Here is a 22,312-nt window from a genome sequence, read left to right on the forward strand (position 1 = left end):
ATATGCCCTTTGTTCCGTTCTCCCCTCCTTGCTGCCTTATAGTAAATATCTTGCAAAACTGTAATATGGCTCTGAGTTACCAACTTTCAAAAATGTAACATTGCACGCCTATTTCCTAGTGTAAGACAGGAAGTATATTTTCACCAGGTTGAGACTCCTGACCCAACCTCCTCCCAACGCAAAGCCTGCTTGATATGACCATCCAGTATTTCCCATTTTGATAAAGGACATTCCCTCCCCAAGAAAAAAATTCAGATTTTTCTCTCTCTTCCTTGCGTTCCCCGACTCAAATCCAAAATAGCAACCAGTCTTTGCGTGTCCAGGCCAGAAAGTCCCGAATCCACCCACTCGCCACTCTCTCTACCACAATGAGCTTGCCATTAGCCATTGTCGGTGCTCTTGAGCAAAACCAGCTACAGAACTTGCAAGGCCCAGTGAAAAATGAACACACGGAGCCCCTTGTTGGAAAATTATTAAGAATTCCAATATGGTGGCAGCATCACATTAAACCCAGCACTTGGCCATTCTCAGTGCAGGGCCCTGTGGACCATACAGGTCCCACAGCCATGGAGCCCACGCTGCCCTTCAAACTGTGACCACCGGGAGCCCTAGGGCGTGTCAGTTAGGACCCGTTAGAGGATCGAGGCTTCTGTTGTTTGATGTGGGGCAGGAGTAGGGAGAGCTCAAGGAAGCAAGGTTTGCTCTGGATTGGATGCTATCAGATACCAGAGGTGAGGCTGTGACTGGGCGTCTTAATAATTCTTACCTGGAAGGTGACAAGGACAGAGCAAACTATAGCTGATGTTGATTTAAAAAAAAAAAAAAAAAGGTCACATTAGCCAGGATGGAGGATGTCTGGTTAATTTTGTGGTTTGGACCACGTCCATACCTTGTGTGTTCAAACATGATTTCGGAGAGGTCTTGTTGCTCTCTTGATCCATCATGGACACCGTGGCCTTGTCTGATGTTGGGATCTGTGGCATTGTTCGTGTCCAAGAGGAGAACATCTTTTCTCTTTCTCCCCACGATCTCTGGCACCCCTGCCTGCCGCAGAACCTCCCCAACTTGCTGTTGGTCCAGTCTCCACACGGCAGCCAGCGTGATGCTGCTAAATCACAAGCCACTTCTTAAACTAAAAGTGGCCTCCATAGCGCGTTGAATTGTGTCCCCCAAAAAGAGATGTCCAAGTCCTAAGCCCAGATGCCTGTGAGTGTGACCTTATTCAGAAACAGGGTCTTTGCAGATATAATTAAGTGAAGGATCTCAAGATGCTATCTATTGCATCTAGGGTGGGCCCTAACTCTGGTGGCCGGTGTCCTCGTTAAGAAGAGAAACACAGAGACACGCGCCCAGAGGACCGTGTGAAGGCAGAGACGGAGACTGAAGAGGAGCCAGGGAAAAGCTGGGGCCACCCGAAGCTGGAAGAGGTGAGGAAGGGTCCTCTAGAGGCTCTGGAGGGACCGTGGCTGATTTCAGACGTGTGACCCCCAGACCTCTGAGAGCGCACACTTCTGCTTTAAGTCACCAAGTTTGTGGCACTTTGTGATTGCAGCCCTGGGAGATGAATATTGTCTCTCCCTGCAGTTAGGAAAGAATCCGTTCCTTCCTTCCTTCCTGGGGCCTGCTGGGCCCCGCGGCACCTGGGCCTGCTTCTCCCCTTCCCCTTCCCACCCCCCGCCACGCCTGTCTTCCTTTCCCTGCCACACACCAGCCCTTTGCACATGCTGTTCCCACTGCCTGGATTCCACTCCTTTGCTCTTCCCGTGGCTGATCCTTGTCATTACTTAGGTCTCCATGCAGATAACCATCCCCTGGAAGACCTTCCTTCATGTGCCTGGTTAAAATGACACCCCACCCCACCCCCCCCCCCCCACACCCACCTCCCCCAAACCCTCTATCCTGTTGCCAGTTTAATCTTCCTCGCAACACTGCAATTATATCATTTCTTTGTTCACGTGCTTCTAGTTTGTCTTCACCCTCCACGTGAAGGCTCCATGGGGTCAGGAGCATCCTTGCATTCTCAGCACCCAGAACAGCTTATTTTTATCGAACAACCCTTGTTTTCTGTATGCCAGGCGACCAGCCAGATGCTTTATGAATACCACCGCGTTTAACCTTCATGAATAAGACAGTTTACAGATGCGCAAACCAAGGCACAGAGAGGGTAAGTCATTGTCCACAGTCACCCAGCTTGTAAGTGGTAGAGGCAGGCTTGGAACCCAGGCAGCCTGTCCCAGAGTCTTCAACACTCTGCTTGACACCCTGAAGACTTTAGTGAATGTCTACCGTGTGAATGAACGTCCCTTCAAGACTGGACACTAGACGGGGCGCCTGGGTCACTCAGTTGAAGCGTCTGCCTTCGGCTCAGGTCCTGATCCCAGGGTCCTGGGATCGAGCCTCACATCGGGCTCCCTGCTCAGCGGGGAGTCTGCTTCTCCCTCTGCCTCTGCCCCTCCCTCTGCTTGTGGGCTCTCTCTCTTAAATAAATAAATAATAATAATAAAATCTTAAAAAAAAAAAAAAACCACCGGGCACTAGCCCTTTGCAGGAACCTATCAGGTGGGAAGGCAAAGGACCCAGGAAATTTCTCCTTTACCTGTGCCTCATCCACTGAGCCAACCCACTATTCCCTCCAAGGCTCAGGGGACAAGTGAGGGAGAAAAGAGCACCATGGTGGAGGGTTCTAGAACAGCACCTCCGCGCTCCCTGGATGCCTGATCTGCGGATTCTGCCTCCCACCGAGCAAACGCACCGCACAAGCCGGCACCCAGGCACCCAGGGGGCTTCTGCAGCCTGGGCCATAGCCCACTTTCCTCCAGCCACAGTCCGGGCAGGGGGAGGGGGGCTGCCCCGGGGGAAGGAGGAGGAGACTTTTTCTCCATGTGCTGGCACTTCCTGGCATGTTTTATGTAATATTAGCATGTGTTGCATTGGTAAACAATCCCCAGGAAGCAGAAATGAAGTGGGTGGATCAAGAAATAAATTTTTTAAAAAGGAGGAAGAGCCGTAAGAGGGAAGCCTAACCAGAAATGGGAATGTGAGCTTTGCCTGGGAAGAAATTATAGGTGGGCCAGGTTGGAAACGAGTGAGCAAGGAAGCCCGAGAGAAGAAAATAAAGCTTTCACAGCAAGCAAGCCAGAGTCCTTGCCAGGAAGAGAAACTGCTCCCGAGGGCCCCGGCCGGCGCCTTGACAGCCCTCAGCAATCCTTCCGGCTGCAGGCCTCGTGGTCAGCGCCGCTTTATGATTCATAGGTCGGTGGTGATCTTTTATTTTCAGGTAAAGAAAAAAAAAAAAGGAAAGAAAGAAAGAAAGGAATAACTCTGGTTCCTTTGGCAACCTCCCTTCCTCGGTGATTCCCTGGGCCCCCAGCATGCTGTAAACACAGTTTATAGCTACAGCCGGGTTTCTTGTACATTCTCGGGAGCTTCTGTCTCCTGTGGGTTGCTGGGGAGCACGGGAGGTGAGCTCCCTGGCCATCAGCAGGCCTGCCTCTCCAGCATCGACCTGATGGGGGGCGCTTTCAGAGAGATGAGTCCATCTGCCCGGTCCACAGGAAAAACTTAGTGGAAAAATATCTCCCAGCTTGTTCTAGATGCGAAAGAAGGTAGTTCCCACATCACATAATTAGCACCCTCCACCCTCCGAGCAATCAGCATCCAGGAAAGAGAGTTCTGATTCATGAAACTTCCCTGGAGTTATAATTAGGGTTCTCTCTGTCTCTTTTAAAATTATATCTGTCCTGGACGTTACGCTTAACTATTCATAAGGCAGCTTCGCAAACATGATCTCGCCTGGCTTTCCTTTCAGGATTCTAGGGCAAGACTCACTCACAAAGCTTTCCTAATGTACCCCAGCCCTTCTAGGAGGGAGGGGCGGGGGTACTGGTCAGATTCCAGGCCTGTCTGGGCCCGTCAGAGGGCTTGCACATTTCTAGTGCTGCTCGCCTCTCTCCTTTGACCTCAGATCCTGAGATCTGGGGAGTGATGGGAGTCAGGCCTGGCCAGGCCTCCTCCCATGCTGGGCCAACCACCCCCTCTCTGCTTTGTGAGCCACCCGTCAGGCTGCAGATGACATCAGAGGTGGACGAAGGGCTGGGGGGCTGGGGGGGGGAACAGACCCCAGGATATAGGTCCTGACCCCATTGTCAGGGGTCTCTCTCATGAGAGAGAGGCCACCTTCAAGGTGAAGACTGAAAGTCACCCACACACACTTAACATTCATGTATGCGCTTTGGGATCTCGTATTTCATATACATGCATGGATTCACTTGTCAAAATTTTATCAAAGGGACAAAGGAGGAGAAGGAGGAGGAAAAAGTGGAAAATCAGCGTTGTTGCTGCTATTTCGCAGGTAAGGAACCTGGAACGCAGAGAGGTTCGATGATGTTTTCCCGGGTGGTAGAGCTAGTGAACATCTCCATTCGAATTCATACTAAGCCCATCTGATTCCCAAAGCCCACAGTCTTCAACACACCATGAGGGTTTGTTTCTTCCTTTAAAAGGTAAGAATCCGCTGTCACCAGCACATCTGATCCTTTAAAGCAAGAACTGGGAAGAAAGCAGGCAGAAACATTGTCCACACTCACGATACGTGGTTTAAAAAAAGAAAAGATTTATTTGTTCGTAGAAATTGCCTAACACTGATCATGGATTCACGTAATTTAGGAGTCTGTAGGTAGAAAGCGAACGGGCTCAGATTCCTGACACTGATACCCTTACTCTCGTTTTGTTAACCAGGATGGTGATTTCTCATTTTTGCTCATAACTAATTCCAGGTTAACCCTAGCTGCTGTAACAAACTGTGTCGCAGCTCCGAAAAATGACTCCCTTTGGCAGTTTATGTCTCATTCACGCAGAGTCGTGAATGGGGGTCTGGAGCCATGGCTGGTTCTCCTCAATGCCATGATGCAGTGGCCCAGGAGCCTTCCATCTGTGGCTCTTCCAAGGTCACTGGTTTTGTCTACACCAGCCCAACCCAACCCAACCCGAAGGCACATCTGGTTCTGAACAGGGCGACCATAGAACATACCTCCCAAACTGAGGGACTTCTTAGAGTGAAAGGGGGCATTATTAAGAATTAGGGCAGGGGGGCCACTTGAGCAGTTGAGCATCCGACTCTTGATTTTGGCTCAGGTCATGATCTCAGGGTCGTGAGATCGAGCCCCGTGTTGGGCTCCACACTCAACATGGAGTCTGCTTGAGATTCTCTCTCTCTCTCCCTCCGCCCCTCCTCCTGCTCACATGCTCTCGCTCTTTCTGTCTCTCGAAAAATAAATAAAATGAATAAAATCTTAAAAAAAAATAATTAGGCCAAGACAATAGGTGTAACCGAGTCTGTGCAAACCAGGCCATATGGTCTCCCTACTTCTTAAACACCTCGATCCGGAAATGACCCATCTCACTCCCCTTCGCGTGGTATTATGGTTATCTATTTTTGTGCGACAAGCCACTCTGAAACAGCGGCTTAAGACAATAATGGATCATTTTTTGCCCACAAATGCATTTTTTGCCCACAAATACAGGGTAATCTGGGATCAGCAGGGCAGTTCTGCTCAGGGTCTCACCCGCGGGTGCAGGGAAGATTGTCCTGGAGAAGGCTTCCTCACTCACATGTCTGGTGCAGGCTTGGAGAGAGTCAACAGGGCCTTGTGCACCTTGATCGCCATGTGGTCTCTCCAGCAGGTCGGCTCCCGGTCGGCCCAACTCAGGCACGGCGGCTCAGGGCTCTCAAGAACACGTGTCACGGGAGAGATCCAGGTGGGAGCTGCATCACCTTCTGTGTCCCTGCCTTGGAAGTAAGTCGTAGAGCATTATTACATCTACTCACTCAGCTGGATGAGGCTGTCACAAAGACCCTTGCCCCGTGCAAGGAGGACATAGATTCCACTTCTTGATGGAAGAGCAGCAAGAACGGACGAGACCAGAAATAGTGATGATATCATTTGGGGGGGAAATACAACCTGCCACACCCGGGCCCCCCGCCTAAATATAAGGGGCAGGGCGCTGCTGGGAAATGGAGACCGGCTGGGCGGCCCCTTCCCACCTGTGTCTGTATCCCGGCTGCTATAACAGAAATAACCCAGACCAGGGAGCTTATAAACCACCGAAATTTAGGTCTCACAGCTCTAGAGGCTGGGCAGCCCAAGATTAAGGTGCCAGCAGATTCAGGACGTGGTGAGGGCCGCTTTCTGGTTCGCGATGTCCTTGTACCCTCCTGCTGTGTCCTCACATAGCCAAAGGGGCACCCGAGCTCTTTGGGGTCTTTTCTCGAAAGGCACTAATCCCATTCATGAGGACTCCACCCCTGTGACCTAATCACCTCCCAAAGGCCTCACCTCCTCATACCGTCACCTCAGGGGTTAAGATTCAATGTGTGAGTTTGCGTGGGGGGTCGTGCCGTGGCACCTGTGAGAAGTGGGCCTCACAGGTGGAAAGGAGTGGAGTCAGACTACATAGCACCCGGCCTCCTACAGGATGAAGAACCCAAAACTGTGGGTGTCAGCTCATCCTCAGCTGAGGGGTCTGCACCAGGCAACACAAAGCTAGCATCTCATGGTTAGCCCGTTAGAAAAGGATTTTTTGGAGAAACAATGAAACTGTTGGTGGCTTGCAGTGATTATTAAATGAACTCCTTTGTAAATGAATCATGGGAACATTTTAAAATTTCAGTTTCAAGGAAACCAACCATTTCTGCTTTCCAGTTCTATTGGGATCCCGTGGAATCCTGGCAAGGCTTGAAGTGTGCTTTTCAGTGCCAAGATGTGCTAGACCATAAGTTGAGAGGAACAATTCCTAGAAGGTTCTAGAAGGACCCACTAAGTGCACATCCAGGAGTCCTCCTATGCAGCCATTCGGGGCTTTTTACCCAGCCTCGGCACATGACAGTCACCCACCTTCTGTGTCTGCTCCTTTTTAAGGCCACATCACACCCTGTCTCACTTAGCAGACACAGTTTCTGTGATGGTTGACTTTATGTATCAACCTGACTGGATCACAGGTGAGAGTGTATATATCTATCTCCTATTGGTTCTGTTTTTCTGGAGAACCTGACTATTTCGAGTTTCTTTTTTGTGCCTAAAAATTCCTCCTTTTCAAGAGATCTTTTCCCCCTTCCCCTCAGCATGCCATCAGTATTCTGTAAATATTACAAGGTGGGAAGCAATTAATTCACCGGCAAGAAACAGGGAATTCATACTTGGAGATCAGACTTTTGCCCTCTTTTTTAACTAGAAGTTTCTACAGAGGGAAGCACTTGAGCTTCATTTGTATAAAAATGACAGCAATCTCCCTGTTTTCTGATGCACTCTGTGAAAAGGTCTGACACGTGTCCCACGGCTCTGGAAACGAAAGTTCTCACCAGCAAAGCCAAGTCTGTCCTGTTTTACCTGCATTCTAATGAGAACGTCCAGTCCTGGTGGATTGCTACATAAAAGTAGACAAAACCTCAACTTCCCTCCTGAGGCTCGCGGAGGACAGCTTTCTCGTTAAGCATTTTCCTCAGGTCTAGCTTAAATGAGAGTCACTCTGCCCCAAACCAGAGAGGTCCTCAGCTTCTGACAGGTGAAGCCTTCCCCTCGCTGCTCCTTGGGGCTCTGTCCCCTCCTGCCACCTCCGGCAGGTCACGGGCAGAGGAAGGCGGCCCCACCAGACTCCCAAGAGCCAACAGTGTGCATCTCTTCCCAGCTCCTAAACATGCTGGTGGCTTGGCATCAGCCATGCTGTACCCGGGAAGCCCATTGGTATAAGACCACAGGACTGCAAGCAAGAGGAATCAGGACATACCCAGACCCTGAGAGTTCCAACTTACTACCCCTGGGACTCCAGGAAACCAGCCTTCATGGCCCATGTCACAGGCAGAGGGGACAATACCCTTCTGAGGTGTCCCAACCCCCACTGTTACACACAAGCCACATGGCTCCCTGAGACGGGGCCAGCTAGATACCGGGGACTCGTGGGCCAGGCCTGGGTCTCTGTGGGAGTGTGCTGGAGGCTTCCTTTCCTCACTGGGTGGGACCTCGGGTATGGTCCCAGTAAGGAGGGGCTTGTCTACTTTTACCACCAGAATCCTGTTTCTGAGGGGCCGTGAGACCCAGGAAAGCCCGGGCCTGTGAGCTGCACCTGTGAGTGGGTCCTTGCAGGGGAGCCCTGGAGCAGAAGGCGCAGGGAGGTCCCCACGCTGAGTCAGACAGGGACGGCAGGGCAGGTGAGCCGGCTGAGTACTGAGGGCATCATGTCGTGTCTCAGTCCAGAGCCATGACCCACATCAGCACAGCCCCGTGGCAGACCCCGCTCCCATCTGTCTGTCTGCCTCCCCGCTGCCACAGATAGCCCCTCTGATGGGTTCCATGTGTACACTTTTATTCGCGGGTGTTCTGAAACACCTGCATTGTTGTTTTGTGTTGTTTTAACGAACACAAATGGTGATGGGCCTTCTGGGGTTTCTCCCTGTGTTCAGGCAACACTAGGCTTGGAGATGCTGCTGTGTGCACATGTGACCTGTGAGCCCTGACTGTCTGCACGACACCTTGCCTACCCCGAGGGGGAGGGACATCCAGGGCACCTCCCTATCCCCAGCATGAGTGAATGACGGTGGGAAGAGCATCCTCGGATGTGCTCGCTTAGGAACCTGCGTGGGACTGTCCTGGAAGAGCGAGGTGCTCTTGATGTACCATCTCAGGGATACCCTGCATGGACACAGAGGTGTCCCTATTCCACCTGGCAGTGGTGGGAATGATTGAGCCGGGTGGAGGGTTGGTTGAGGACATGGCTGGGAGAGTTCCCAGATGCTGTTCTGTGTCAGAGCTCATTACTTCCAGGAAGCCACCCTGAAGAGGACATGCATGGACCGTAGACCTGCGAGACTGTGTACCAAGAGTAGACCTCCCCCTGCCAACACTGCTCCATCCCTAGCCAGGTGACAATTAGAAAAAATCCTCTTTACGGAAAGCTGAGTGACATTGGGTCTCCAACTAAAGAGCCACTTCTTCACCCTCCAGTGAAAGCCTCCTGTTGACAAGAAAATGGGGACAAGCTGGAGCAAGCAAGAAGGTATGGGAACAGGAGCTGGGGGGGGGGAGGGTGGGCAAGGTGGGGCAGCTGGCTTCCTAGTGGAGAAGGCACGATTCTTCCAGGCTTCTTCCGCCTTGACAGCAGGAATGCCGAGAGGTGCAGGCGGGTGTAGGAAGACAGAGAGCTCACTCTTCTGGCTTCGAATTTCTCCACCAAGTCAGATGTGGCTCCTCGGAGCAGAAGGGAGGGAGGGTGGGAGCGAGAGCGGCTCGGGGAGACGAGGAGAGGAGGTATGAAGCCTTCCGTGTGGAGAGTGCGAGCCAGCAGTGGGGCTGCCAGCAGTACCCCTAGGTCCGTGAGCATGAATTTAAAGTGCAAGGCGTCTCCCTGATCGACTGCTTTCCCCAGGGATGCTGACCCCCGGGGTGCAGGTGCAGGAGCAGGAGGGGGCCAGTGCATGTCAGCGGGCGGGAGAGGGAGGAGGGCAGTGGTCACATGGGGGCACAGTGAGGCCATGAGGGGAGTGTGGGTGGGCTGGCGGAGTGCAGGGCAGGTGCGGGTGGGGGTGCTTGAAGTCTCCCTCCCCTTCCCCCCCGCCCCACCGACGTGGGCAGCGTCCCCGGGGCCACAGGAAGGGGCGGTGGGGCCAGAGTGTTGGCCGAGATCCCTGGAGGTGAGCAAGACAAGGTAGCAGGAGGCCAAGGAGGAGTGTGGCCATCTGTAGGGTTGTCGAGAAGAGGACCAGCAGAGTATGGAGGAGACAGCAGAAGTGGAGGTCTTTGGGTGACCCCAAGACCAGCAGACGGCAGCCGTCGGGAGTGACAGCAGGTGATGTGGCTGGGTCTTGAATGAGAAGGGGAAGAGAAATGTCTTAGAAGCGGCCTTGGCAAGCATGGAGGAGGCTGAGCCCACCTTAGCCTCAGGGCTTTGTGGGGTGTCAGAGAAGAAAGCCCCCCCAGCCCCCGTGGAAGGCACCAGGTGAGGCGGTGAACCAGGTAAGAGTGAGGAGAAGCTTCTTAGAAGAGACGGAGGCTCGAGAGGCTCTGGGGAGTTTGCCGGCTTCGGATGGTGCCATCAGCCCAGCTCGGGAAGGTGAGAAGGATGGGGGTACGGAGGTGCACTGAGTCAGATTAGAGAATGCGCAGGTCTGGAAGGAGGGTGCGAGGCGCTTGGTCCTTTGCGGGTGACCGAAATAACAGGGGAAGCAGAGCATGGCGGGAATAGCCCTCTAGGACCCTGAGACGGACACATAATCATTCTGAGGCCCCGACTTTGAACATTGCAGGAGCTTCAGACAACTGTTGGGGTGAGAGCTCCCCCTGGTGGCTGAGGCAAGAAGTTCTATGGAGAGCATCCCCAAAACGTTGCACCTGGGGATCAGGTGGCCACGGGTCACCGAATGCCTGCAGCTGAGGGGTTGGGGCAGTTCGAACAACAACGAAGCCCAGGTGCACAACCCATTCCTTTCCCATTATTGTTACCTGTGGGAAGATTCCAGCCCAATAAATTCATTGTCGGGAATAAAACCCAACAATCTCCCAATGTGTCTCTTCTCCCTGGTACACCTTAGAACCTGTTACCCTTGAGAAAGAAATGTATCTCCCTCCAATGGTAGAAGTTTCAATTTAGGAAAGATCCCGATTTAATAAATGTGAGTGTGGGCACCAGCATCAGAATTTCCCTCCAACATTTTATTATAAATATGTATTTTCAAACCTAATGAAAAATTCAAAGAATTTAACTGACCCTCCATTCCTCTATCCATCCAGCAAGCCATCTTATTTTTCGATGCATTTCAAAATGAGGTGTAATGTCAGTGCATTTCACCCATAAATACTTCAGCACAAATATTATTTAGAGTCCAATATTTGTTTACAGTCCTTTTCTCCCCTTTGAGGCAAAATATGCATAAAACCCACAATCTCAAGTGTACCATTCAATAGATTTTGACAAACGCGTACACCTCTGTAACCCCTATTCCCAGCAAGACAGAACAGTACTATCACCCCAGAAAGGTCCCTCCTGCCTCTTCCCAGTGAACCCACCAGTCCTCTACTCCAGGCATGTTGTGATTGTTCTCATCATAGATCAGTTTTTGCCTGTTCTATAACCTAATATAAATAGAATTATATGGTATGGACTCTTTGGTACAGTAGCATTGGAATTTAAAAGGCAGCCCGGGTGATCCTACCGTGCCAGCAGGGCTGGGAACCTCTTCCTCACAAATGGGGAAACTGAGGCTCAGAGTGATTTTTTTTTTAATTTTTTAAAAGATTTTACTTATTCATTTGAGACACAGAGATACAGAGAGAGAGAAGAAAAAGCATGAGCAGGGAGAGAGGCAGAGGGAGAGGGAGAAGCAGGCTCCTTGCTGAGCCAGGAGCCCGATGCGGGGCTCGATCCCAGGACCCTGGGATCATGACCTGAGCCGAAGGCAGACGCTTAACCATCCGAGCCACCGAGTCGCCCCTTGATTTTTTTTTTTTTACATTATGTGACAGTTAATTGGCTATAGATGCAGACTAGAACTCAGATCTTCTTGCTGATAGCCTTCTGTTTACTGTACAAAAATGGGGCACCAATCTAGAATAGTGGTTCTCAAACTTCAGCATCCATCAGAATCCCTGGAGGGCTGGGTAGACCTCATTGCTCCAGGGTGGGGCCCAAGAATCTGATTTTTTTTTTTTTAAGAGAGAGAGCATGCTCAAGCAGGGGGTGGGGGGTAGAGGGAGAAGGAGAGAGAATCCCAAGCAGACCCCATGCTCAGCACAGAGCCCAACGTGGGGCTGGATCCCACAACCCTGAGATCATGACCTGAGCCAAAACCAAGAGTCAGATGCTTACATGACTGTGCCACCCAGGCGCCCCACACCGTGTAGTTTTTAATTCTCATATTTGTGAATTGATTTTAATGGGCCTTAAGAAAGTAGGAAACCCATGAATGCATACCTTTGGCATATTACTTAAACTGTTTCCTCTTTACATAAGTTTGAGTTTAGAAAAGGAATTGAAGAAGCAAATATTGACAGACTAATAAGACAGGTGCCTATAGGTAGGTGAAGGTATAGGAGGCTGACTGAAGTCTGCGAATCTCTGCTTCAGCGCATTCCAGAAAGCATTGGCTGTGCAGTGTCATTGAACAGTGTGTCCTGTTAGGAAAACTCACATCCTTCCCCTGCAACTTTTAAACCATTGGACTAAAACATAAAAACAACTCTAGTTCTTTTGCATTTTGTATTTTGACCTCTTTTGCATGTTATTCTCACTGTCTTGCTATAACTTGCTTATTTGCTTTAAAATACATGAATTTATTTGCTGCAATTTTAAAGTGATTCTTATAACATTTTGGGACTAGCATTCTTTTTCCTTAAGGAACACATTTTCAATTTTATAATGAAAGTCAGCTGGAATATACAACTCTGCACATAGAGAATTACTTTAGAGACAAATTTCCAATATTGTTTTTACTTATAAATGAGTTGTATTGTTATTAAAAAGCAACTTTATTCAATTATGCTTATTTCTTTTTGTTTGTTTTTTTACACTCCCCCTCATTCCATAGGGATGTGAGACAATTCTAGCAAGAACAGGTATGATAAAGTAAAAACTTTAAAACTAAGACTGGGAATTAAAAGTAGGAAGTCAAGGTGGGGGAAAGTAAAAACACAAATATGCAGACCCTACAGGCCCAAGGGGTTGATGTATTACAGTTGAGTTTCTAATTTGACTCAGCTCCCTGGCAGCTAAAGAGAAAAGAGACACACACTCTTTTCATGATTTTCATTTTGGGGAAAGAGAAAGCATATTCATTTCCTCAGGGAAAGCAGAGCTTTTCCCAGGATTTAGAAAAAGATGGAGGAGGACGCCTGGGTGGCTCAGTCAGTTAAGCATCTGCTTTCGGCTCAGGTCATGATTCCAGGGTCCTGGGATTGAGTCCCACATCAGGCTCCTTGCTCTGCAGGGAGCCTGCTTCTCCCTCTTCCTGCCGCTTCCCCTGCTTGTGTGCTTGCGCACTCTCTCTCTCTCTCTTGAATAAAATCTTTAAAAATTTTTCAAAAGAAAAAGATAAAGGGGTGGAGGGAACATTGCATGATGTAATGGATCATGCCCTTGACATTCCTAAAAGAGAACAAAACTCCTCTGACACCATCAAAGGTAAGCTACCATCATCTTCCATAATTCTCACCTAAAGTCCTTAGAATCAGCCCCGTATGTGTGTGTGTGTGTGTGTGTGTGTGTGTGTGTGTGTGTGTGTGTGTGTATGAAATGCTGCACTTAAAAGTTTCTCTTTATAACCAGCCAAAATGTTTCAAGACCTTAAACTGTTGATACCATCTTTCCATCAACTATTCTCAAGTTTATATTCTCCCAGCTCCGGGCTCATATTTCAGTTCTCCCCACATATCCTCGCTTGAGGGTCTAATGGACATTTTAAACTTAACATGGCCAAACTCCTCCTCTTCCCCCCAAAACCTCTTCCATCCGCAACCTCCCCCACCCTTAGCTGATGGCAATCCCATCTTCCTATTTGATGATGCCAAAAACCCTGAATCCATCCCATCCCTCATCCAATCTGTCAGGAAATCTCCTGGTTCCATCTTCAAACTACATCCAGGATCTGACCATCGGACCTCCTCTCATCACCTCTGCTGGGCACCGCCGCTCATGAGCCACCAATAATGCTCACCTGCAATACACAGTGGCCTCTTACCAGGCCTCCCCGCTTCCATCCTGCCCCACCCCCACTCACTGTCCGGTCAGCCCGAAGGCTGGACTGATCCTTTGAAAATGTGAATCGCGTCGTGTTGTGTTTGAGCTCACACCCCTACGGTGGCTCCCCTTTCACTCAGAGAACATGGCAACATCCTTACGTGACCCGAAGGCCCCATGTGATGATGCTCTGTTACTTCCCTGACCTCTCCCCAAAGTCTGTCTCAGTCACATCAACCATCAGACACACCTGCAGCCTTTGTTCTGATCGTTCCCCTGCCTGGGATACTCTTCTCTGCGGACACCTGCATGGCTTGCTTCCTTCTCCACGACCACTTTCTCAGTGAAGCCCACCTTGTTTGCCCCTCCATCTACCCCCCCACCCTTCCAATACCACTTATCCTACCCAATTTTTTTTAAAGATTTTATATATTTGACAGAGAGAGACACAGCGAGAGAGGGAACACAAGCAGGGGGAGTGGCAGAGGGAGAAGCAGGTTCCCCGCAGAGCAGGGAGCCCGATGCGGGACTCGATCCCAGGGCCCTGGGATCATGACGTGAGCAAAAGGCAGACGCTTAACGACTGAGCTACCCAGGCGCCCCCTACCCAATTTTTTCTTTTCCCCGGGGCTCTGATCTCCTTCTGGCAATCTATGTAATTATATTATTTCCCTTTTTTGTTTTTTGGGTTTTTTTTTAATCGTTGTATCAGTCAGAATAGGCCAGGTCATGCTGTGGCAACAAACGCTCCCAAAGTCTCAGTGACTTAGGAAAACGAATGTTGATTTCTCACTCATGCTGCATGTCTCAGGGATCTGGGCTGACTGCGCAGCCTCAGTGTGAAATGTTTCTGGTTGCCGTGTCAGGGGGCAGAAGGAACACTCCGAAGGGTCTCACACCTGCCATTAAAAGTTCTGGCCCAGAATAACACATCACTTCTCACCATTAATTGGCCAGGACTGGCCACATGGTTTCACTCAACCCTAAGAAGGCCAGGGAGTAAAATCCTGCTACCTAGGACAGGGAGAACTGGAGCTGTTGAGAGAATGACACCAATGGCTAGTACAATTTGGTCAACGTTTACCATGTCCCCTCCCCCTCTAGAACGGAAGCTCCATAAAGGCACCTAGAACAGTGCCTAGCACATAGTAGGTGCTCTTGAATGAATGGGTGGCATCCATGGTTAGATTCGTATCGGGAACCAAAAATTAGGATTTAACTATGAGCCCAAAATCAGACGCATACACCATATACCATCTTTCCATCAACTATTCTCAAGTTTATATTCTCCCAGCTCCGGGCTCATATTTCAGTTCTCCCCACGTATCCTCGCTTGAGGGTCTAATGGACATTTTAAACTTAACATGGCCAAACTCTTAATCTATTTCTGCGCTCTTCTTGAAGCCTATGAAATTACTTTCAAACCTCTTCCAAGGAGGATCCCTAGAGCTTTCACCAGCTTGTCGAAAGATGCCTCTAAAGCAGATCAAGAGCCACTGATCCAGGGAGAGGGGAAGTTTGGGCATGTCGGGTAGAACGCCAGAACCCATGGCTGATAGTAATTAGGGACTAACGGCTAGCGGATGAGTCACTTCGCCTCCCTGCCTCAGTATCCCCACCTACGCGTTGGGCTTGCAGTGGAGATCAACAGAGCAGGTGCTCTCCACCATGGCAAGCAAGGGGAAGCGGAGGGGACGGCCGTGCGGCGCTCACCTGCGCAGCCAGAGCGCCATCTAGTGGACACGGCGGGCACGCAGGGCAGCCCGCCCGCCCTTGGCCCTCTTGGATCCCAGGCAGCCCCTGGCACTCAGGAAGGTTTAAGGGGCTCCAAGTCTGTGCAAACTGTAGAGCAAGACAGGCCTTCCCTGAAGGGGAGAGCGGAACCGCAGGGCTGGGCTGCCTGGGGCAATCCTTCTGTCCATCTGTATCTTTCTGGTTCACAGACACAACACTGGGCATGTGAAGTGAGGGAGGAAATGGACCCAGCACAAAACTTAAGGGAATGCCAAACGATTCCGTAGTCAAGTTATCTTCGTGCCGTGTTCTAGAAAGTCGAATGCAAAAAAAAGATGCACGATGAACAAAATAGCAAATGCTCAAATATAGAAAGGATCGGTTTTCCCGATCTTTCTAGCCATCTCAGGCTCTGGTAGCGCTCACGGGGTTATGTTATGGATCCTGTGCCTCATCAGCCTGGTCTTAGGGGAGCCCCCAAAGGATGAAAGGCCCCTGCCGCACCAGCCAGTTGACCAGGCTGAGCCAGAACCTGGGGACCAGTGGCACCCCATAACCAAGAACTACGTGACCCTGAAGGAAATGGCAAATTCCAGTCCCAATGGGGACTCTTCCTTTAGACAGGGAAGGTGATTGATTTAAATTCTGTCTTCAGTGATGGAAGCAGGCATGGAGCTAGGGGCTGAGCCTGCCCTCAAGGGGCCTACCATCTTTTGGCTGAGACAGAAGCAGAATATCAGGAGCCTCTCTGGTTGGACTTTGAAAACAACAACAACAAACTAACACTTTACTAGAAGTAAATGCTTTACTATAGCAAAGTGACAAGATGACCCTGAGGACTTTTCTCCGTCCTGAGATTCTCAAGTGCCTCCACAGACATGTCACGGCATAGAGTTAACACTCATGGGCTTGGTGTCCTTCACCCTCTGCACAGAGGCCCAGCCAGGGTGGAGGCATTTATCTCCAAGGCAAACAGAGCTGCCACCTTATCTGTCTGTGTTTACTCATGACGTCACATCCATCCAGGCTTCCTGATCGATGTGACTCGAGGGTGAGCTGCTGGTCAAGGTAAGTCATGCTTTGACCCACCCGAACAGGCAAGAATCTGGCTCCCAGGAGGGCCCCAGTCGCGGGGGAACTAAACTGTAGTGCGATGAGACGGATGAGACATAGCGTCTGACATAAGAAACGTCAGTGAAGGGGGTCTCAGCAGCCTGCCACAGCCCCTGTCAATGCCACGTATGTAAAGCTCCCAGTATCTCATTCCCATTTCTCAAATGGGGGGGAAAGCCTCAGTGGGGTCAAGTGTCTTCCCCAAAGACACACAGCAAACAAGACACAGGAGGGTTCGCTTACTACCTGGCGGCCCAGGCAGCAAAGCCAGGCCGGAAGTGACGATTTCAAAAGGCAGAGGGGGTGGGGGGGCGGGAGTCCTGCCACAGAAGGTGGGCCAAGCCGGGTTGGAAAGAATCAGGGAGCTGAGATCAGAGATTGGGGTGTGGGCCCAAATTCCAGCAGCCTGTCCCACTTCCTCCAAAGTGGTTTTCTGCCAAGAGTGGCTGGGGAGCCAGGGCGCCCGGGTGGTTCAGTAATTAAGCATCTACCTTCGGCTCAGGTCATGGTCCCGGGGTCCTGGGATCGAGCCCCCTGTTGGGCTCCCTGCTCCGTGAGCCTGCTTCTCCCTCTCCGTCTGCTGCTCCCCCTGCTTGTGCTCTCTCTCTCTCTCTCTGCCTCTCTCTCTGTCAAATAAATAAATAAAAAATCTTACCCCAAAAAAAGAGTGGCTCGGGAGCCACGGGGGAGCCCAGCATAGTTTCAGCCTGGGCGCCCGGCCGTCAGTGGTTGGTCCCCTTCTCTACTGTCGCTACTGCTAAAAGTCAAAATGTCAAGTTAGAAAGTGTTCACCCTTCAAAAAGTAATAATAATAATAGCAAAACTTTAGATGCATCTGCCCATGAGGAGTGTGGAAATTCCCTGTGACTTTACAACCAAGCTTGGAGCCTGAGGTGGGGGTGAAAAGCAGGCCAGCTGATCTCAGGGTGAGCTGCAATCTGTTGACAGTGAAATGAAACAATCTGAGATCAAAGGCAGCTGCGAAGGGGGCGGGTGGGCAGGCTACAGCCTCAGAATAGGGACCCGTGACCTTCTTTCAGCCTCCGCTAAGGCAGCTCCAGCCCTCCCGGGCCTCCCCCTGGCCAGTAGCCCCAGAGCAGGGCGACTGCCCTGGTCTATGTAGCTGCTTCCCATGGGGAGCCTGGCCAGGTAGCTGCAATTCTGGAGAAGGGCCGCTAAGGAAAGCATGGCCCCTCAACCACCCTCAGAGTCATCTGGAATACTGTCTACCCCCACTCCTATTGATTAGGGCACACAGGTCCAGGGACACGGCATGACTGGCTCCAAGTCATACAGGGGCCGTTATCACTGAGACTAGAAACTAACCTTCCCACCATGCCGGGGACACTGTCGTCACACTCTAGCCCATTCCAATGGCAGCAGGAGACCTGAGTCAGCACGTGGCAATGGGGACTGGCCCCAGGAGCCCAGGGCTACTCCAATGTCAATGTCAGGCTTACAACGGTCTGGGAACGCCGCAGGGCACAGATAACTACTCCTCTATCCCCCTGCTGTATCTACACGGAGGAAGAGGCATTGAGTCTACACACCAAAGCCGACTCAGTAACCCAACAGCTAGCTCAATCAGAATGGGAGGAAATGCAGACACCCAGATATTCTGCCTGCTTAATATCAAAGATCCAAATGTTTTACCCCCCAAGGAGATTCGAATGACACTCTGTGCCAAAAATCGCATCTCTTTTCGTGTTTGGAAGAAAGCCACTGATTACAGGGGATATCTTCCAAGAATTATGAGCTCAATTATAGGCCAAGAGATGGATCATCTTTTTTAGCTAATAATAATGCATGAATACTTTCCTTTTTGTGTCCTCTGGGGATATTGTCACTGTTGTTGTTTTGTGGGAACAGTGACTGACTCAAAAGCAAAGTGGATGATTTATCTCTACAAGGCTTTTATTTGCCAACCTTGAAAAATTATTCAGAAACGTATTTCTTGGAAAGTGGGTATAAAATTACGTTCTCTGATTAAAGTAAAATAAAAGTGCTTTTAAAAAGTGGCTTAAGGATATAAACTCTTAAGACAATTTTCTAGGATTTTCCAGGAGCGTCCCAATTTCAATAACATTCCCCACTCTGGTCTCCATAATCATATTCTTATGTGGCAGTCCATAGATCTTTTCGTTTTATCTCCAAAATATGGTCATCCCCGAAATGAAGACATTTAAAGGTATTAAAAGTTTCAAAAAGTGCTTTCTCACTTTTTGGATTTTTCATTTGAAGATTCATCATGTTTTGTATATGTTGACATCAACACAATCACAAATTCCCCAAATTTTAATTACAATATATGTCACTTAGGAATGCTTTCAGCTGCAAAGAACAGAAAACTCAGTGCTCACGTGCTGACAGGGTCCCATTCTCTCTCTTTGCACACATCAATCTCAATTCTTTGACACCAGTCTTGTTGCTGCTTGGAGCTCGAAAGATGGCGTCCACCTCTTTCATGGACAGGACCATCTGCTTTCTAGGAAGTTATTAGGGGGTCAAGCAAGCAATTGCCTGAACGAACCCTAACTACTTTGCTTTTTACCTTCTCAGCAGACCTTTGTTTATTTACTTTGTCTCTTTGGTGAGGACGGTGTCGATTTTGTCATTCCTAATTGCAAAGGAGAACAAAAATTCAAGTTTCTTCCTCTCCAGACCCTATCATAGAAAAGGGGCATTGAGTATCTGACATCATATGCCTGCTTGTTCCTTTACCAAGGCTATAGGAACTGCAGACTTTAAAGATCTCTCAAAACAACAAATAATGCATAGGGTGCAAGCTTTTAGTTGGTCAGTGCATCCTTTGAGAGTATTAAAATGGTGAAGCTCTTTCCGCCATGAATTTGTGACTCCTACTTCTGGGCCCAGAGTCCTGCCTGACATCATAGCCAAACGCATGCTTAAAGTTTTATAGCGATCGGATACTAATGGGACATTACAAACTGACTTAAGTGGCAAAATCTGCCTTTTGGACTCAGCACAGTTTCCATTGATTCTTCAGCCTTCTTTTGCTTCTTGGTCAATGTCAACGTGAGGGACATTTTTTAAAGAAACACGTAAATTACTAGTCAAGGTTTTTGCTTAATTATTTATAATTGCACGCATTTGCCTAATGGAAATTTTCATTTTATGCTGAATTTCAAGATCCTCTGGGCTAATATTTCCCCTGTTAGTGACACGGTTGCATTTTCCTCTTCATTTATTGCTCTCATAGATCCATGAAAATTCGGAGTCAGAGCAGGGGGACAATGGTAGAGAGAAAGGTTACAGATAGTCTGAGCTGTTCTAGAAACAAATTCACTGGAAGTGCCAGGGGGCATTGAAGCTTGAAGGGACCCTTGCGGTGAGGTGTCACCAGGCAGATGCATGAACACAAACATGGGGGCATAATAAGGAGGAGGTGCAGAAAAATCTGTTCATCAAAGACAAACCTTTACTGTCTCGGAAAGAGAATGAAAGTGTTGAAAGACAAATTGTCCTAGTGGAAAAGAATATTCCATTACATTCCACCCTCTCAGCACCCCCTGCTGTTCACTTTGGGGAATTGCTCGACAATCCGGGGATCCTTCCGTCTTCGCTGCTGGGACCGCAGCCTCAGGGAAGGACGTGAGAATTGTCTATCTGGCTCCATAGATTTCTGTAAAAGCACTTCAGAGTGTCTTTCTCCAAGTCTGTTCTCCAAGAAGAAGAAGGAAAAAAAAACCCAGCTCAAGGTAAAATTGTTCCAGAACTTACTGCGCTTGTCTATCAAGATAAAGTATTGGGCAATCGGTGCAAGAATTTAAGTCTTACAAAGAGGAAATTTGCAGATGTGGTCGATGTTTGGCATTTGTTAAGTACAGAAAACGAAGATACTCAGGAAAAGAAAGTCTGGAACTTTCTCTGCTGATGTTTTCCCATGGAAAAAAATAAAAGACAAGGCAAATGAAGATAGGCCAGGCAGATCCATTTCTGCAAATGCAGCCATTTCCCCCATGAAGCCAAATCACTGAGGGATTTTCAGGACAACAGACAAGTGTCTCTCCCTTTCTGCCCTTGGAAAAGTAAAGAATTCAGGTTATCGTGGCCTCTGGCAAACAGCCTCTCCTCAGAGAGGCCAAACTGCACATAGAGAATTCGAGTTCAGAGTAAGTGCTGTGGACAGAAGTTTAAAAAAAAAAAAAATCCAAGAATTTTAGAACTGAGAGGAACTTGAGGACCAACCACCCGATTCTGAAGGTGAACAAAAACTGAGACCAAGAAGTGGGAAATGCCGTGCCTGGTCCTGCATCCTGATAGAGGCAAACCGGAATGTGATCCTCGGCCTCCTAGCCCGTTCTTATCACACCATAAGCAGTTTCAAATGGAGGCTACAAAGGCCCTTTCACGCTTCTGGCAGACTATACAACCCAGAATTCCTCCAGCTATAAATACTCAAAATTACATATAAAATGTAACAAAAATATTTTAACACACAGCTGAGTTTGGGGGGAAGAAAAAAGGAAACACCAGATGCCAAAAACACAAAGGGAAGCAAAACAAGCCCCCGGGACAGATGATATGGCGGCCGTTGGGGGTGGGGTGGGAGTGCTGGAGCTGGAGATGGGCCCAAATGGTCAGAGGTTTCGAATGTTTTAAGTTCCACTTGTATAAGGACTTGTGACCTGTGCAAGATGGAGAGTAGACACTAAGACCCATTCATACCAGTGGGACCCTTACTGCGTGCCAGTAAGAGGGGCACTAGAAAGCACTTTTGGGGTAGGAGGAGGACAGAGGAATTTGGCTTCATTGGGGTGTTTAGTAGAAAAAAAAAATACCATCCCAAGAGAAATTAACCCACCAAGCCTGTGACATGGGGCAGGTGCAAACTCTGAATTTTATACACTTCCTTCATAGTCTTCTTCTTCTTCTTTTTTTTTTTTCCGAAGTAGGGCCCTGAGATCAAGACCTGAGCTGAGATCAAGAGTCAGATGCTTAACCAACTGAGCCACCCAGGTGCCCCACCCTTGGTGATCTTTTGGGAGTGCCCTTCAGGAACACATGCAAAGCTTTTCTGGAGGAACACTTTATAACTCAGGCCACAGGAGGTTTTTGTACACAAAGTGGATCACCACTAAAGATGACCTCATAATAATTACCAGGCCCGCCAACGTGGGCTGCATTCACACCAAAACCATGAAGAAGGCAGCCTGGTCACCACTGAGAAGTACTACATGTGCCTAGACAATGACTCCCACACCAACAAGCTCATGTGTGAGGAGATCACCGTTATTCCCGGCAAGAAGCCCCTCAGCAAGATCACGGGCTATGTCACACATCTGATGAAATGGATTGAGAGGGGCCCAGTGAGTGGTATCTTCATCGATCTGCAGGAGGAGGAGAGAGAAAAGAGGGATGATTTTGTTGCTCAGGTCTCCACCCTGGATCAGGAAATCATTGAAGTCGATCCTGACACTAAGGAAATGTTGAAATTCTTAGACTTAGTCTGTCCAAACTGCAGGTCCCTCAGCCTACAGTTGGAATGAATTCCAAAACACCATGTGGAACCTTGAACAACAACAATGACAAATTCCCAAAACAGATAAGGAAATGTTGTGATTTACCATGATAGAGAATCAGCAAACACAATCGTGGCTAAATGAAATGATAAATAACCAAACCAGACAAAATAAAACAAGTAAACAGAAACTACATAGAACTCTCTGGGAGAGACTATAAAATAATATTGTAAATGATTACAGAGATGAAGGAACAGAAACCA

At 49.1% G+C, this 22,312-nt stretch overlaps 1 protein-coding gene across 1 annotated transcript; it reads left to right on the forward strand.

The window, feature by feature from the left end:
• Positions 1-21,764: 21,764 nt before the first annotated feature.
• LOC112816982 (small ribosomal subunit protein eS17-like) lies at positions 21,765-22,096 on the forward strand. The gene has a single exon (XM_025863823.2). The coding sequence runs from the start codon at positions 21,765-21,767 to the stop codon at positions 22,074-22,076; it is 312 nt and encodes a 103-aa protein (XP_025719608.1). The 3' UTR covers positions 22,077-22,096.
• The last annotated feature ends 216 nt before the right edge of the window (positions 22,097-22,312 follow it).

The sequence above is a fragment of the Callorhinus ursinus genome, unplaced genomic scaffold, assembly GCF_003265705.2.
Source record: "Callorhinus ursinus isolate GAN/ISIS: 27379988/994484 unplaced genomic scaffold, GSC_fseal_2.0 scaffold70, whole genome shotgun sequence".
Taxonomy (NCBI): Eukaryota; Metazoa; Chordata; class Mammalia; order Carnivora; family Otariidae; genus Callorhinus; species Callorhinus ursinus.

Coding starts and splice junctions, on each gene's coding strand:
- LOC112816982 (XM_025863823.2), top strand. CDS start 21,765: ATGTGCCTAGACAATGACTCCCACACCAACAAGCTCATGTGTGAGGAG.